This window comes from Anolis sagrei, chromosome Y (assembly GCF_037176765.1).
Source record: "Anolis sagrei isolate rAnoSag1 chromosome Y, rAnoSag1.mat, whole genome shotgun sequence".
NCBI classification, from domain to species: Eukaryota; Metazoa; Chordata; class Lepidosauria; order Squamata; family Dactyloidae; genus Anolis; species Anolis sagrei.
Window position 1 is genome coordinate 76642400 of NC_090035.1, and position 17348 is coordinate 76659747.

At 46.7% G+C, this 17348-nt stretch overlaps 1 protein-coding gene across 3 annotated transcripts in view; it reads left to right on the plus strand.

Moving 5' to 3' along the window:
* LOC132781947 (hypoxia-inducible factor 3-alpha) overlaps window positions 1-17082 on the plus strand; it is an 86673-nt gene extending 69591 nt beyond the window's left edge. For all 3 annotated transcript variants that reach the window (XM_067462109.1, XM_067462110.1, XM_067462108.1), the window contains exons 9-15: window positions 853-1013; window positions 2382-2614; window positions 4762-4857; window positions 7468-7850; window positions 10092-10203; window positions 10312-10405; window positions 12555-17082. In XM_067462109.1, coding sequence (XP_067318210.1) covers window positions 853-1013; window positions 2382-2614; window positions 4762-4857; window positions 7468-7850; window positions 10092-10203; window positions 10312-10405; window positions 12555-12709 — 1234 coding nt within the window. In that variant the 3' untranslated portion in view covers window positions 12710-17082. The remainder of the gene's footprint in view (window positions 1-852; window positions 1014-2381; window positions 2615-4761; window positions 4858-7467; window positions 7851-10091; window positions 10204-10311; window positions 10406-12554) is intronic.
* The last annotated feature ends 266 nt before the right edge of the window (window positions 17083-17348 follow it).

The window sequence follows — 17348 nt, forward strand, 5'->3', positions numbered from 1 at the left end:
GGGACTGTGACCTGGCCCTCTGTTTAAAAAGTTTGACGACCCCTGGTCTAGGACTATGTGATGTAGCGGCAAATAATGCGTGCAGATCCCAGTAAGGTGGCCTTTTGCAGCTGGCAAATATTGCAGCTGGCAATTTTGTCAGCGCCGATTGTGTTTAAGTGCAGGCCAAGGTCTTTAGGCACTGCATCCAGTGTGCCAATCACCACTGGGACCACCTTTACTGACTTGTGCCAGAGTCTTTGCAATTATTAGTATTGTCGTTTTTTGTTGTTGTTATTTGGGATGTCCATTTCCAGAATCTCCACTAACCATCTAAAGTCCCCAAAATAAATTATTGTTCAAGTGCATACCTCTCCCTAGCAATTCTAGGTCTTCCAGTGCAACTCTCAAATTACACTGGAGGACGTCGAAAATGCCTAGAGATAGTATATCTGAATGCATAAACTAGCATTGTTTCTCCCAGAGCTGTCAGGGGTCAGCTGATTACACTATGTAACACCTGTTTTGGTCCTGGGTTATCAATGTCATTTCCTAATTGGTTGTATCATAAAACCACGGGGAAAAAATATTAAACTGCAAATATTTAGTTTTCATGGGAGGGACATCCTCCTATAGCACAATAAATATCTCGTTGTGTCTCAACCAATTCCACATAGTTTGTGGCAGCCACAAAAACAAAGTTTCTGGAGGAGAGGAACTACTTTCAAAGTAAACACTGCACAATTAAACAGGAAATAACACGTTCAAACCAGGAACAGAAAATATTTTCAAATTACATAGTGTTATTGGAGCATCACCTCTGCAAAGGAGTGCAAGTAACGCCTGTCTTTCCAAAACTCTTTTGTTTTGCAGCCAGGTGGAGGAGACGGGGCTGGTGCTCTCCTTGGAGCAGACGGACCGGCAAGGGGAGCATCGCCGGCTGCCCCCGCCCTGCCTCGAAGGGCTGGACTCCGATGGGGCGCTTGATGAACTGGACCCCAACGGCGGGGACACCATTATCAACCTCAGCTTCGGTATGGAGTGACAGCAGGGAGATTCTTGGGCCAAAGAGGGTGGAAGCGAAAGCCACAGCCCCGGGGGTCTGTTTTGTAATGGAGAAACTGCAAGTCGCTTCTGGTGTGAGAGAGTTGGACGTTGCCTAGGGGACGTTGCCTGGATGTTTTTATGTTTACCATCCTTGTGGGAGGCTTCTCTCAAATCCCCGCTCTTCATACCATCCTTGTGGGAGACTTTTCATATATTCCCACATGAGAAGCTGGAGCTGACAGAAAGAGCTCATCCGTGCTCTCCCCCAGATTCGAACCACCAACCTGTCGACCTTCAGGGTTTAACTCATTGTGCCACCGAGGGCTGTATCTTTTTTGATAATCTGGATTATATGGCAGTGTAGATGTGGAAATAGTCTCCAGGGCAGCAGAAAATAAGCTTGGCCCTTCCTCAATGGGACATCCTTTCAGATATTTAAACTATCATAGAATCATAGAGCTGGAAGAGACCTCCTGGGCCATCCAGTCCAACCCCATTCTGCCAAGAAGCAGGAATATTGCATTCAAATCACCCCTGACAGATGGCCATCCAGCCTCTGTTTAAAAGCTTCCAAAGAAGGAGCCTCCACCACACTCCGGGGCAGAGAGTTCCACTGCTGAACGGCTCTCACAGTCAGAAAGTTCTTCCTCATGTTCAGATGGATTCTTCTTTCTTGTAGTTTGAAGCCATTGTCCCATTGTGTCCTAGTCTCCAGGGAAGCAGAAAACGAGCTTGCTCCCTCCTCCCTGTGGCTTCCTCTCTCATATTTATACATGGCTATCATATCTCTTCTCAGCCTTCTCTTCTTCAGGCTAAACATGCCCAGCTCTTTAAGCCGCTCCTCATAGGGCTTGTTCTCCAGACCCTTGATCATTTTAGTCGCCCTCCTCTGGACACATTCCAGCTTGTCAATATCTCTCTTGAATTGTGGTGCCCAGAATTGGACACAATATTCCAGGTGTGGTCCAACCAAAGCGGAATAGAGGGGTAGCATTACTTCCCTAGATCTAGACACTCTGCTCCTATTGATGCAGGCCAAAATCCCATTGGCTTTTTTTGATGCCACATCACATTGTTGGCTCATGTTTAACTTGTTGTCCACGAGGACTCCAAGATCTTTTTCACATGTACTACTCTCGAACCAGGCATCACCCCCATTCTGTATCTTTGCATGTCCTCAAAGCCTTATATTAAAGGTCTTGGATTCCAGATCTTGGGCCACTTTGGTGGCCCTTCTCTGGACACCCTCCAGATGGTCAATATTATGGGGAAATTGGGGCCCCTACAATGTTCAGGGACCCCATAATTCCCATCCCGGTCTCAAGCCCTCCATGTGCTTTCTCCTCTTCTCCTAGAGCTTCGTGGGCCCAAGATCCTGGCCTTCCTCCGTCCTGCCAACATCAGCGAAGAGGAGCTGGAGATGGACCCCAAGCGCTTCTGCAGCCCGGACCTCCAGAAACTTCTGGGACCCATTTTCGACCCACCGGGGGCCCAGAACCAAGGAGGGGGCACCGGGCGAGCAAAGCCTCCGGCTGCCCCACTCAAGCCATCATCCGTGGTCAAGAAGATCTTTGGAAACAGCAGCCCAGTAAGGACCCTGTGGGCAATGGTGATGGGTAATTTCGGCCATATCTGAAAGCTGAGGGAGGAGGACATTGCGTATTACACTATGTAACAGAATTGTAAAAATATTCTATTCCTGGTTTGAAAATGGGCAATCCATGGTTCTAAATCGTTCTAAAGTACTTACAAAACTAGAGGGCGCTGGTGCTTTGCTTCTAAAGTGTTGCTAAAGTTCTGGTGGTGAAAATTTCAGAACTCTAACAAAACTTTCAAAATTTCATTATTATTTCATTCTTGGCTATTTTTATGACAGAACCAATTAAGACAGGGGTCCTCGAACTGTCTAAACAGAGGGCCAGGTCACAGTCCCTCAAATGGTTGGAGGGCCGGATTATAATTTGAAGAAAACATGAATGAATTCCTATGCACACTGGACATATCTTATTTGTGGTGCAAAAAACACTTAAAAACAATACAATAATTAAAATGATGAGCAATTTTAACAAATATAAACTTACTAGTATTTCAATGGGAAGCGTGGGCCTGCTTTTGGCTGATGAGATAGAATTGTTGTTGTTGTTGTGTGCTTTCAAGTCGTTTCACACTCAGGTTGGCCCTGAGTGAGGGCCGGGTAAATGACCTTGGAGGGCCGCATCTGGCCCCCGGACCTTAGTTTGAGATTGTTGTTGTTGTTGTTGTGTGCTTTCAAGTCGTTTCACATTCAGGTTGATCCTGAGTGAGGGCCAGGTAAATAACCTTGGAGGGCCACATCTGGCCCCCGGGCCTTAGTTTGAGATTGTTGTTGTGTGTTTTCAAGTCATTTCACACTCAGGTTGACCCTGAGTGAGGGCTACGTAAATGACCTTGGAGGGCCGCATCTGGCCCCCGGGCCTTAGTTTGAGATTGTTGTTGTGTGCTTTCAAGTCATTTCACACTCGGGTTGACCCTGAGTGAGGGCCGGGTAAATGACCTTGGAGGGCCACATCTGGCCCCCGGGCCTTAGTTTGAGATTGTTGTTGTGTGCTTTCAAGTCATTTCACACTCGGGTTGACCCTGAGTGAGGGCCGGGTAAATGACCTTGGAGGGCCACATCTGGCCCCCGGGCCTTAGTTTGAGATTGTTGTTGTGTGCTTTCAAGTCATTTCACACTCGGGTTGACCCTGAGTGAGGGCCGGGTAAATGACCTTGGAGGGCCACATCTGGCCCCCGGGCCTTAGTTTGAGATTGTTGTTGTGTGCTTTCAAGTCATTTCACACTCGGGTTGACCCTGAGTGAGGGCCGGGTAAATGACCTTGGAGGGCCACATCTGGCCCCCGGGCCTTAGTTTGAGATTGTTGTTGTGTGCTTTCAAGTCATTTCACACTCGGGTTGACCCTGAGTGAGGGCCGGGTAAATGACCTTGGAGAGCCACATCTGGCCCCCGGGCCTTAGTTTGAGTTTGTTGTTGTGTGCTTTCAAGTCATTTCACACTCGGGTTGACCCTGAGTGAGGGCCGGGTAAATGACCATGGAGGGCTGCATCTGGTCCCCGGGCTTTAGTTTGAGATTGTTGTTGTTGTGTGTTTTCAAGTCGTTTCACACTCAGGTTGACCCTGAGTGAGGGCCGGGTAAATGACCTTGGAGGGCCACATCTGGCCCCCAGGCCTTAGTTTGTGGACCCCTGAATTAAGACCTGCCATTTTTAAAGGAATTTTGAAAGTTTTGTTAGAGTTCTGAAATTTTCACCACCAGAACTTTAGCAACACTTTATAAGCAAAGCACCAGCGCCCTTAGTTTTGTAAGTATTTTGAACCATGGATTGCCCATGTCCAATTCCCTGTTTAATTGTGTGACACTTACTTTGAAAGGAGTTGTTTTACTCCAAAAACTTAATTTTTGTGTCTGCCGCAAACTAGTTTGAATCAGTTGAGACTCAATGAGATACTCTTTGAAAAACTAGAGCAAAATGTGCTTGCGGATGTTGCGCAAAAACAAAGTTTTTGCAGTTTTATCAACTTTTTCCATGCTTTTTATGATAAAACCAATTAAAAAATGACATTTATAACCCAGGAACAGACATCATGTTACATAGTGTTATTGGCTTGCCAGCAAGAAAAGAGAAGGTAAAGATGGAATGCCACCTTGCTATAGCAAAATAGATGAATGCCGCCACCAATCTTCTCCTTCTCCTTAGGCCGAGCTGCCGGAAGAACTGCTTTTCGACATGGAGAACGTCCAGAAACTCTTTGCTTCCAACAAGGAGCCTCAGCCGATGGAGACAACACTGCAGGTAAGGCTAGGTTTATGGGTCAGGAAAGGGCTTGCATGTGTTTGCATGATGCCTCGCTCTGAGAGAGTGACTTGCCAATGGTCACACAGTGCTTATCATGGCTCACCAGAGATTTGAACCCAGGTCTCGAAGGGCGCTTCCAGACAGCACTAAATTACAGGTTTTCAACAGGCAAAAAATCCCGGGACTTCAGAAGAGGTCCGCATACAGAGCTGTTGGTCCCGGGATTTCTGCCTCCATTGTCCAGACTTGATGCTTTGTTGCAAGATTTAGAGGCTTCCAAAATGGCCGCCGTGCTTATTTATTTATTTCTCGTGTCAGGGCATCCAGTCAGTTATATTACATTTCTAACAGAACAAAGCAAACAAACAGAGAAAATACAAAATGTGTGAGTTTGGTAGTTGATTAAATGTCCTTTGACCAGTATCTGGCCACTTGGAGTGCTTCTGGTGTTGCTGCAAGAAGGTCCTCCATTGTGCATGTGGCAGGGCTCAGGTTGCATTGCAGCAGGTGGTCAGTGGTTTGCTCCTCTCCACACTCCCACGTCGTGGATTCCACTTTGTAGCCCCATTTCTTAAGGTTGGCTCTGCATCTCGTGGTGCCAGAGCGCAGTCTGTTCAGCACCTTCCAAGTCGCCTAGTCCTCTGTGTGCCCAGGGGGGAGTCTCTCATTTGGTATCAGCCATTGGTTGAGGTTCTGGGTTTGAGCCTGCCACTTTTGGACTCTCGCTTGCTGAGGTGTTCCAGCGAGTGTCTCTGTAGATCTTAGAAAACTATGTCTGGATCTAAGTTGTTGACGTGCTGGCTGATACCCAAACAAGGGATGAGCTGGAGATGTGTCTGCCTTGGTCCTTTCACTATTGGCTGCCACTTCCCGGCGGATGTCAGGTGGTGCGATACTGGCTAGACAGTGTAATTTCTCCAGTGGTGTAGAGCGCAGACACCCCGTAATAATGCAGCATGTCTCATTAAGAGCCACATCCACTGTTTTAGTGTGGTGAGACGTGTTCAACACTGGGCATGCATACTCAGTAGCAGAGTAGCACAGCGCAAGGGCAGATGTTTTCACTGTGTCTGGTTGTGATCCCCAGGTTGTGCCACTCATGCTTATAATAGCTCACCAGAGATTCGGAACCAGGTCTTGAAGGGCGCTTCCAGACAGCACTAAATCACAGGTTTTCAACAGGCAAAAAATCCCGGGACTTCAGAAGAGGTCAGCATACAGACCTGTTGGTCCCGGGATTTCTGCCTCCGCTGTCCAGACTTGATGCTTTCTTGCAAGATTTAGAGGCTTCCAAAATGGCCGCCGTGCTTATCATGGCTCACCAGAGATTCGAACCCAGGTCTCGAAGGACGCTTCCAGACATAACTAAATCGCGAGTTTTCAACAGGCAAAAAATCCCGGGACTTCAGAAGAAGTCTGCATACAGTTCTGTTGGTCCCGGGATTTCTGCCTCTGTTGTCCAGACTTGATGCAAGATATTGAGGCTTCCAAGATGGCCACCGCAGGTCTTCTGTCGGAAACTTTGCAGCCTTTTAAAAACCCTCAAGACGCGGATATTCGGATATGCGGAGAATCATTGCAGCGAATCACCGAAAAGTTCGGTTCTTTGTCCTGCCCAGAGAAAATGTGCCGTCCACACAATTCATAAAGTTTCTGGCAGACAAACAAAGTTTTTGCCTTCTACTCAAGCGTCACCTTCTTTTTAGGAACCAACCAATCAGGAACAAACATCTAAAACCCAGGAACAAACCCAATTTTTTTAAAAAATCTCGTGATTTCCGATTGCAGGGACATACAGACATGCGAAGATCCGCATATTCAGCTCCAAACCACCTGGAAATCTCACATTTTTTGCCTTTTGTAGCGATTGCTTCCACGTTTACAGGGAACGGCGTCTGGCCACCCTTCTGTTTGCTGTGGAAGCTCCTGGGATAAAGGTACTATCTGGACAGGCCCTAAAATTTTTAATCTAATGCACAAAGTCCCTAAACTATGTTTGTTCATCCCTAAATAGTATTTGGCTTTTCTGTTGCACTCCAGAGCAGGATTCCCTCTGGCTTTAAACACCACCCAGTTGGGTTAAAATAGCAAGCAGTTTATTGAAAGTCATAAAAGCCAAAGCAATAAAAAGTAATCCACCAGTAAAAGGTAAATCCGATTGATTAAGAAGAAAAAAGAGCAATCAATCCAAAGAGAAATAGTCCAAAAAAGTCCATAGAGCTTGATTTCAAAGGCAGAATAACAGCAAAGGCACTTAAAACAGGAAGCAAACAAAGACAAAGGTCCAGGAACTTGGCATGAAGAACTTATTGTGAATCTAACATTGCTTCGTCTGAAGCTAGATTCAGTACTTGGCACTTATATCCCTACTTTGGATAGGCGTCTTGTTCTGTATGAAAGAAAAAGGTTTCTAATAGGGCATGTCCTACATAATAAGGGACACTTGTCAGCTCTATAAGCGACAACCTTTCCAACCTTCCAAAAAAGGACATTTCTTAATAAAAAGGTCACAATCCAAAGCTGAATCTGGTTCTGGAAATATATTTTACCTCTGTGCTAACTTCCTCACCCACTGCAACGGCAGTTGACTCTCTGCTGTCCTTATAGGATTACGAAGGTCTGGACTTGGAAATGCTGGCTCCATACATCTCGATGGACGACGACTTCCAGCTCAGCAGTACCGACCACCCTCCGTGGCTGGCCGAGAAGCGTGCTGCAGAAGCCGGGGCAGGGGTCCGTCCGGGTTCTCCGCCCCCGCGTCCTCGCTCCCGGAGTTTCCACGGCGTCTCCCCTCGCCCGCCTGAGCCGGCCGGTCTCCCCCGCTGGGGCAGCGACACCAGCCTGAGCAACGCCCGTTCGGCCCAGGCGCCAGGAGGCGGGCAGTGCGGGGCAGGGCAGGTGGTGGAGATGGTGGCCTCAGTCAAGATCCAGGCCATGCCAGAAGGGACCAATCCAAATGGCCAGGGGGCCTTCGCTGGGAGCAGGAAGAGGTGAGGAAGCATAGGGTTGGAAGAGATCCAACGGCCATTCAGTCCAACCCCCTAAGATATGGATGGATGGATGGATAGGAAGGAAGGGAGGAAGGGAGGAAGGAATCGTAGAGTAGGAAGAGACCACAGGGGCTGTCCAGTTTAACCCCCTAAGATATTGGATGGATGGATGGATAGGAGTCCTAGAGTTGGAAGAGACCTCAAGGTCCAGCCAATGCACCCTCCTAAGTTAAAGATGGATGGATGGATGGATAGGAGTCCTAGAGTTGGAAGAGACCTCAAGGGCCATCTAGTTCAACCTCCTAAGATATTGGGTGGATGTATGGATCTATGGATGGAGTGATAGGAGTCCTAGAATTGGGAGAGGCCCTAAAGGCCAGCCAATTCAACCTCCTGAGATAAAGATCCAAAGATGGATGGATGGATGCATTCATGCATGCATGGATGGATAGATAGACAGGAATCCTAGTGTTGGAAGATACCCAAGGTGCAGCCAACGCAGCCTCCTAAGTTAAAGATGGATGGATAGATAGGAGTCCTAGAGTTGGAAGAGACCTCAAGGGCCATCCAGTTCAACCCTCTAAGATATTGGATGGATGGATGGATGGATAGGAATCCTAGAATTGGAAGAGACCCCAGTAACTGTCCCGTTTAACCCCCTAAGATATTGGATGGATGGGCAGACAGACAGGAGTCCTAGAGTTGCAAGAGACTCAAGAGCCAACCAATTCAGCCTCCTAAGGTATGGATGGGTAGGTACATAAATGGGAAGAGACGCTATGGGCCAGCCAAGTCAACCAAGATAAAGATCAATGGATGGATGGATGGATGGATGGATGGATGGATGGATGGATAGATAGATAGATAGATAGATAGATAGATAGATAGGAGTCCTAGAATTAGGAGAGGCCCTGAAGGCCAGCCAATTCAACCTCCTAAGATAAAGATCAATGGATGGATGGATAGAAATCCTAGAGTTGAAAGAGACTCCAAGGTCCAGCCAATGCACCCTCCTAAGTTAAAGATAGATGGATAGATAGAAGTCCTAGAGTTGGAAGAGACTTCAAGGGCCATCTAGTTCAACCTCCTAAGATATTGGATGGATGGATGGATCTATGGATGGATAGATAGGATCTAGAATTGGGAGAGGCCCTAAAGGCCAGCCAATTCAACCTCCTAAGATAAAGATCAAAGGATGGATGGATAGATAGGAAGCCTAAAGTTGGAAGAGACCCCAAGGTCCAGCCAATGCAGCCTCCTAAGTTAAAGATGGATGGATGGATAGATAGGAGTCCTAGAGTTGGAAGAGACCCCAAGGGCCATCCAGTTCAACCTCCTAAGATAATGGATGGATGGACGGACGGACGGACGGACAGATAAATAGATAGGAGTCCTAGAATTGGGAGAGACCCTGAAGGCCAGCCAATTCAACCTCCTAAGATAAAGATCAAAGGATGGATGGATGGGAATCCTAGAGTTGGAAGAGACCCCAAGGTCCAGCCAATGCAGCCTCCTAAGTTAAAGATGGATGGATGATGGATGGATGGATGGATGGATGGATAGGAGTCCTAGTTAGAAGAGACCCCAAGGGCCATCCAGTTCAACCCCCTAAGATATTGAATGGATAGACAAGTCAGACATATAGATAGGAGTCCTAGAGTTGGGAGAGATTCCAAGGGCCATCCAATCCCCTAAAATAAAGATTGGATGGATGGATTGATGGATAGATAGAAGTCCTAGAGTTGAGAAAGACCCCAAGAGCCATCCAGGTCAACTCCCTAAGATAAAGATATATGGATGGATAGATAGATAAAAGTTCTAGAGTTGAGAGTGACCCCAAGGGACATCTGGTCCATTCCCATTCAGGCAGGGAGGAGGACATGATCTAATCCTTCCTGACAGGTGGCCATCCAGCCTCTGCTTATAGACCTCCAGAGAAGGATACTCCATCAGACTTGTAGGACTCTCTTCTCCTGCAATTTGATCCCATGGCTCCATGTCCTGGTTTGTAGAGCAGCAGAAAATAAGCTTGCTCCCTCCTCTATTATATACTTTCAGATATTTAAACATGGGTCTCACGTCCCCTTCTCTCAGCTATTCCAGGTGAGATCTGACCACAGCAGAATAGAGTGGGATTATGACCACCCTTGATCAAGGCAATATACTCCTATTGCATTGGCTTTTTTAGCTGTCACAACATATTGGACAGTATTTGCACCCTCCCATGGTCTTCCTTCACAGATCCCGGGAGCTGAGCTTGGAAGAAGAGAGGGACATCTTCCTGGAAGCCAGTCCTGCCAAGCGTGCTCACGGCCACGAGGCTGATGCCTTTCTGATGCCCTCCCTCAGCCTGGTACGTACTGAATTTCCCCGTTCAGCATTCACCAAACTCCCTGAAGCCTCGTGTGTGTCTTCTGGGCCTGCTTGGGCCTGTCTAGATCCTTCTTTCTCATCCCGTCAGGGTTTCCTTCTGAGCGTTGAAGAGTGTTTGGATGCCAGGTCCGGAGGTGCCATGTCCCTGGGCAAGAAGCTCCTCTCTTTGGAGGAACCCATGGGTGAGTATGGCCACTGAGATCTAGTCTAGCTCCAGCAACTGGAATTCTAGGGTTTACTTGAAAACTGAATGCCTGAAGAAAGCCTCTGGATCACGACTGGCATGTTGTTTTAGGATCTCGGTTTGTACAGGGAATGATCTGAGTTAGCTTGCCATGTTTTTTCCAGTGACAGCTTTCCGCATGCTGTTTGTCTCACAACTTCCTGAAAAAGACCTAACAGCCTTTCTTTCCTTTCCTTTCTTTCTCTGCTCCATGTTTATTTGCTTCCCTTCCTTCCCTTCCTCCTTTTCTTACTTCTTTCCTTCCTATCTTCTACCCTTGTCCCTTCCTTCTTCCCTTTCCCCTTTCCTTTCCTTGCTTTCTTTTCTCCTTCCTTCCTTCCCTTCCTCTGTTCTTTCCTTCCTCTGTTCTTCCCTTTCCTCTTCCCTTCCTTTCTTCTTTCTTTTCTTCCTTCCTTCCTTCCTCCCCTACTTCTTCTCTTCCTTTCGTTTCCTCTTTCCTTTCTTTTTCTTCCCCTTCCCTTCCTTCCTTCTTTTCTTTTTGTTCTTCCTTCCTTTGTCATCCCTTGCCACTTCCTTCTTTTCCCCTTTCCTTTTCTTGCTTTTCTTTTCTTCTTCCTTCCCTCTTCCGTCCCTTCTTCTTTCCCTTTCCTTTCATCCTATCTTTTTTTCTTTCCTCCCACCCCTCCCTCTCCTCTTTCTTCATTTTCCTTTCTTCTCCTCTTTCCTTTATTTTCTCCCTCCCTCCCTTCTTTCCTTTTTTTCTCCTTCCTTACCTTTCTTCCTTCTTCCCTTGCCCCTTCCTTCCTTTTCACTTTTAATTACTTGCTTCTTTCCTTTTTGTTTTCCCTTCCTTTCCTCTCACCTTTCCTCTTCCCTCCTTTCTCCCTTTGCTTTCTTCTTCCTTTCCTTTCCTTCCTTCCACTCCTTCCCTCCCTCTTCGGTCCCTGCCTTTCCTTCCTCTACTCTTTCCTTATTTTCCTCCCTCTTCTTTCTGTCTTTTCTTTTTCTTCTTCCTTCCTTTTTTTCATCCCTTCCTTCCTTTTCACTATTATTTCCTTGCTTCTTTCTTTTCTTTTCTCTTTCCTCCCTTCCCTTCCTTTCCTCTTGACTTCGTTTCATCTTCCCTTTTGCCTCCCTTCTCCCTTTCTTCTTTCTTTTCTTTCTTGTTTCCTTGCTTCGTTCTTTTCTCCTTCCTTCTCTTCCTCTTGTCTTCATCTCATCTTCCCTCTTGCCTCCCTTCTCTCTTTCCTTTCTTCTTTCTTTTTTCCTTCCTCCCCTCCGTCTCCTCTTCCTTGATTTTTCTTTCTTCCCTTTTCCCTCCCTTCTCCCTTTCCTTTTTCCTCCCCTTTTTCTCCCTCTCCTCTTCCTTGATTTTCCTTTCTTCTCCTCTTTCCTTTATTTTCCTCCCTCTTTTTCCTTACTCCCTTCCCTTCCTTCCTTTTAACTTTTATTTCCTTGCTTCTTTCTTTTCTCCTTCCTTCCCTTCCTCATCTCAACTTCCCTCTTCCCTTCTTTCTCCCTTTCCTTTCTTCTTTCATTGCTTCTTTCCTTTTCTCTTTCCATCCTTCCCTTCCACTCCCATCCCTTCCTCTCATCTTCCCTCCATTCTTCTTTTCCTTTCTTCTTTCATTGCTTCTTTCTTTTCTTTTCTTTTCTCCTTCCTTCCCTTCCTCTTGACTTCATTTCATCTTCCCTCTTGCCTCCCTTCTCCCTTTCTTTTCTTCTTTCTTTTCTCTCTTATTTCCTTGCTTCATTCTTTTCTCCTTCTTTCCCTTCCTCTTGCCTTCATCTCATCTTCCCTCTTCCCTCCCTTTCCTTTCTTTATTTCCTTGCTTCATTCTTTCCTCCTTCCTTCCCTTCCTCTTGCCTTTGTCTCAACTTCCCACTTCCCTCCCTTCTTCCTTTCCTTCCTTTCTTTCTTTCCTTCCTTCCTTCCTTCCTTCCTTCCTTCCTTCCTTCCTTCCTTCCCTCCCTCCCTCCCTCTCCTCTTCCTTGATTTTTTTCTTCCCTTTCCCCTCCCTTCTCCCTTTCCTTTCTTCTTTCCTCTCCTCCTCTCCCTTGATTTTCCTCTCTTCTCCTCTTTCCTTTATTTTCCTCCCTCCCTCGTTCTCTTCCTCCGCTTTGCCATCCTGTCTTCCCCGTTCCAGGCCTCTTAGGGGACATGCTGCCCTTCGTGGTGGACGGCCCGGCCCTCTCCCAGCTGGCCCTGTATGACGGGGAGGACGAGGCCTCCTTGGTGCGGAGCGGAGGGCACTTCCAGCTCGGGGAGGAGCTCCTGGTGGAGCTGGACCAGGCCACCTGAGCGGGCAAGCGAGCGGGCGAACAGGCGGGCAGCCATCGCCGCACCTTCACCCCACACTCCTGCTCCGCAGCCGGGACAAACGGAACCAAATCCAACCCCCAAATCATCCACGAGAGGCCGAGCTTTGGGGGGGAGGGGAGGGTCTCCTTCTTCTTCCTCTTCCTCCTCCTCTTCCTCTTCCTCCCTCCGACCCTCGTTGCCCCTTAACCTCCGCCAGCATCCTCAGAAATCCTTCCTACCTCAGTCCCCTCCCTCCCTTCTGCAGACGAGGGAGGAAAGCCCCACCAAACACAGTAGGAGTCTGGGTCAAATCGGGACTCGGTCTCCCGCGAGACCGGCAGGCCCCCAATTCGGTGCTAACGTACCCTTCCCGCGGTTCCTACGAAGAGGAACGGAAGGGTTGGGGTGGGGGGTCGCTTTCAGCACTTAGTCCCTATCAGTGGCAAGAGTCCGTTCTCTTACAGGCTCCCCAAGAGACGGGGAGCCCCATTTGGGGTCACTTTCGGACGTCCTGAGGTGCCGAAGGACAACGCGAGTCCTTCCAAACCAGAGATGCAAACCTCTCGCTTTGGCGCCAAACCCTTTTGGCTTTGGCCGAGAAGGTCCCCGAGTTCCCAGCTTCTGGCACGAGTGCATCCATTCCTGAAGGAATCGGGACCACCCAAACTTTGGGAGATTGTTCAAAAATATATATATAATAGGGAAAGTTTGAGACTTCTGCTCCATGGGAAACGTCTAGGCTTGGTTTCCCCGAACCGTCCAGAATAGATCCCAGTTGCAACGGCAGATTGGGTAAGCTGAGAAATATAAGTTTTGACTAGGATAGACTGCTCTTGCAGCCGGTGCTCTATAGTCCAAATCTATGATTAATATCCCTGAAGTGGCCAAAAGTTATTTCCCCCAGAGAAAGGGAAAGCATTGGCCATTTTGGCCCTCTTTAGGGTCTGTTTATGGTGACCTTTCCCAAAAGGGTAGGGAGATCAATCAAACAACAACGCTCCCTCGTTGAACGTATTTACACGTCTCCAGTAGTCCCTGCTCGTCATCCTTAATTTTTAATTTAACTCTAATTTTAGAATTAACACTTTACTTTGGTTCTTTCAAGGTCCCAAATAGCAATCTTTGGCTTCCAGAAGCGAAACCCAAGTTTGGACCCCATCGAACCAAATTTTTAAAAGTTTTGCAGACAATGGACCGTGATCCCAATCGAGAAGACAATTTTAAAGGAACAGGCCTGTTGTTTACAATCCGAAACTTGAAAAGACAATCTTGAAAAAGGCATGTTCGATGTGATGTCGAAGGCTTTTGTGGCTGGAATTGCTGTGATTTTTCCGAGCCGTCTGGCCATGTTCCAGAAGCATTCTCTCCTGACGTTTCGCCCACATCTATGGCAGGCATCCTCAGAGGTTGTGAGGTTTGTTGGAAACTAAGCAAATGAGGTTTATATATCTGTGGAACGATGTCCAGGGTGAGAGGAAGAACTCTTGTCTTTCTCCCACCCTGGACAAGTGTGAATGTTGCAATTGATCACCTTTTTTTGTTGTGTCAGGAGCGACCTGAGAAACTGCAAGTCGCTTCTGGTGTGAGAGAATTGGCCGTCTGCAAGGACGTTGCCCAGGGGACGCCCGGATGATTTGATGTTTTATCATCCTTGCGGGAGGCTTCTCCCATGTCCCCACATAAGGAGCTGGAGCTGATAGAGGGAGCTCATCCGCACTCTCCCTGGATTCAAACCTGCGACTTGTCGGTCTTCAGTCCTGCCGGCACAGGGGTTTAACCCATTGTGCCACTGGGGGCTCCTTGATTAGCATTGAATAGCATTGCAGCTTCAATGCTTGGCTGCTTCCTGCCTGGGGGAATCCTTTGTTCAGAGGTGTTAGCTGGCCCTGACCGATTCGTGTCTGGAATTCCTGTTTTTTGAGTGTTGCTCTTTATTTACTATCCTGATTTTAGAGTTTTTTTTAATACTGGGAGCCAGATTTTGTTAATTTTCACATTTTCCTCCTTTGTGTTGAAATTGTCCACATGCTTGTTAATGAATGGATTGTTTATTGATGGCCATGACATGAAATAATATACAATCTTTAAAACCACAATAAGCACTTTCCAGTATAAATATTAAAACTTATTCCATATACTGGAATATCTTTAAAATTATAGTAGCAACGACATAATAACAATAACAAATGTCTTGATTTGAGTTTAAAACTACAATAAGAACTTTCCAGTAAAAAATATTAAAATGTATTCCATATACTGGCTCTTTAAAATTATAGTAGCAATGACATAATAACAGTAACAAATGTCTGATTTGTATCATCCCAAACTATCTCCATTTCCATTTCTAGCCTCCGCGGACATATATATAAACCCAATTTTCCATGTTCTCAAATAATATGTAACACCTGCCAACAATGATAATATGCTGTAACACTTCCCAACAATGGATCTCCCAGGCAGCAACCAGCCAGGCTTTGCAGCTGCAAGGCCATTCCGTGCTTATCAAAGTGGACAATTGCAACATTCACACTTGCCTCAAGCAGAGTTATTTCTCCCACCCTGGACATACATATAAACCCAAATTTCTGTGTTCTCAAATAATATGCTGTAACACCTCCCAACAAAGGATTCCCCCAGGCAGCAACCAGCCAGGCTTTGCAGCTACTTATCAAGGTGACCAATTGCAACATTAATACTTGCCTCAAGCAGACAAGAGTTATTTCTCCCACCCTGGACATATATATAAACCCAATTTTCTGTGTTCTCAAATAATATGCTGTAACATCTCCCAACAAAGGATTCCCCCAGGCAGCAACCAGCCAGGCTTTGCAGCTGCAAGGCCATTCAGTGCTTATCAAGGTGGCCGATTGCAACATTCACACTTGCCTCAAGCAAACAAGAGTTCTTTCTCCCACCCTGGACATATATATAAACCCAGTTTTCTGTGTTCTCAAATAATATGCTGTAACACCTCCCAACAAAGGATCCCCCAGGCAGCAGGCAGCCAGGCTTTGCAGCTGCAAGGCCGTTCAGTGCTAATCAAGGCGGCCAATTGCAACCTTCATACTTGCCTCAAGCAGACAAGAGTTCTTTCTCCCACCCTGGACATATATATAAACCCAATTTTCTGTGTTCTCAAATAATATGCTGTAACACTTCCCAACAAAGGATCCCCCAGGCAGCAACCAGCCAGGCTTTGCAGTTGCAAGGCCATTCAATGCTTATCAAGGTGGCCAATTCCAACATTCATATTTGCCTCGAGCAAATAAGAGTTATTTCTCTCACCCTGGACATATATATAAACCCAATTTTCTATATTCTCAAATAATATTCTGTAACACCTCCCAACAAAGGATTCCCCCAGGCAGCAACCAGCCAGGCTTTGCAGCTGCTTATCAAGGCGGCCAACTGCAACATTCATACTTTCCTCAAGCAGACAAGAGTTCTTTCTTCCACCCTGGACATTATTCCACAATTTTCCTAGTTTACAACAGACCTCACAACCTCTGAGCATGCCTGCCATAGATGTGGGCGAAACATCAGGAGAGAATGCTTCTGGAATATGACCAGACAGCATAGAAAACTCACAGCAACCCATTTTAAAAGGCACTTTTCCCCTGAATTTTCATGGAAACCTTGATTTGTTTTTGAAACAGTCAAGGGTGGGCCAAGCCTTCTTTTAGATTTAATGCTGAATTTAAATTGTCACCCATCAATATGAAAATAGGTTTTTCGGAAGTCAATCTTTCAGTACCACTGATTTTGGGAGAAGGGCATTTTGAAAAGGGTTTTTTTTTCGTGCCCCGATCCCAAATTCCCCCCCAAAGCCAATGAGACTAACTTCGAAGTAACTTGAGGTTGTTTGCCTATCACCGTCCCTTTTATTTAATTGCACGTTTACTCCGAAGTACGTCTCATGGTGACGTTCAATGGGATTAATATACTGCAACCTCAAATGCATCTTATTTGAATATTTCCAGCATGGAAAGGTATCTCGTTCTGAGCCACGGTGGAGACAAGTGTCAGGAATCCCACCATTGCCGGAAGTGATGGAAATGTAAACAAACGCTTCCACTTCAGGATGAGGCACCTTTCCATCCTATTGGAATATTTTCGGTATGGGAAGGTATCTCGTTCTGAGCCACGGTGGAGACAAATGCCAGGAATCCCACCATTGCCGGAAGCGACGTAAACGTAAACAAACCCGCTTCGGAACGAGGCACCTTTCCATCCTATTTGAATATTTTCGGCATGGGAAGGTGTCTCATTCTGAGCCACGGTGGAAACAAATGCCAGGAAGCCCACCAATGCCAGAAGTGGCGGAAATGTAAACAAACCCTTCCGCTTTCAGGACGAGGCACCTTTCCATCCTGTTTGAATATTTTCGGCATGGGAAGGTGTCTCATTCTGAGCCATGGTGGAGACAAGTGCCAGGAAGCCCACCATTGCCGGAAGAGACGTAAACGTAAACAAACCCTTCCGTTTCAGAACGAGGCACCTTTCCATTCTGCCCAAAGAGGACGAGTTTTGCATAACCCAAAAAGAAGAGAAAACCTTGCATACACCTGCACTAGTCGTCGAAGAATTCAATTGCCTTACCTCTTAATATATCCTTTGATATAAAAGAGGCCACCGTAGT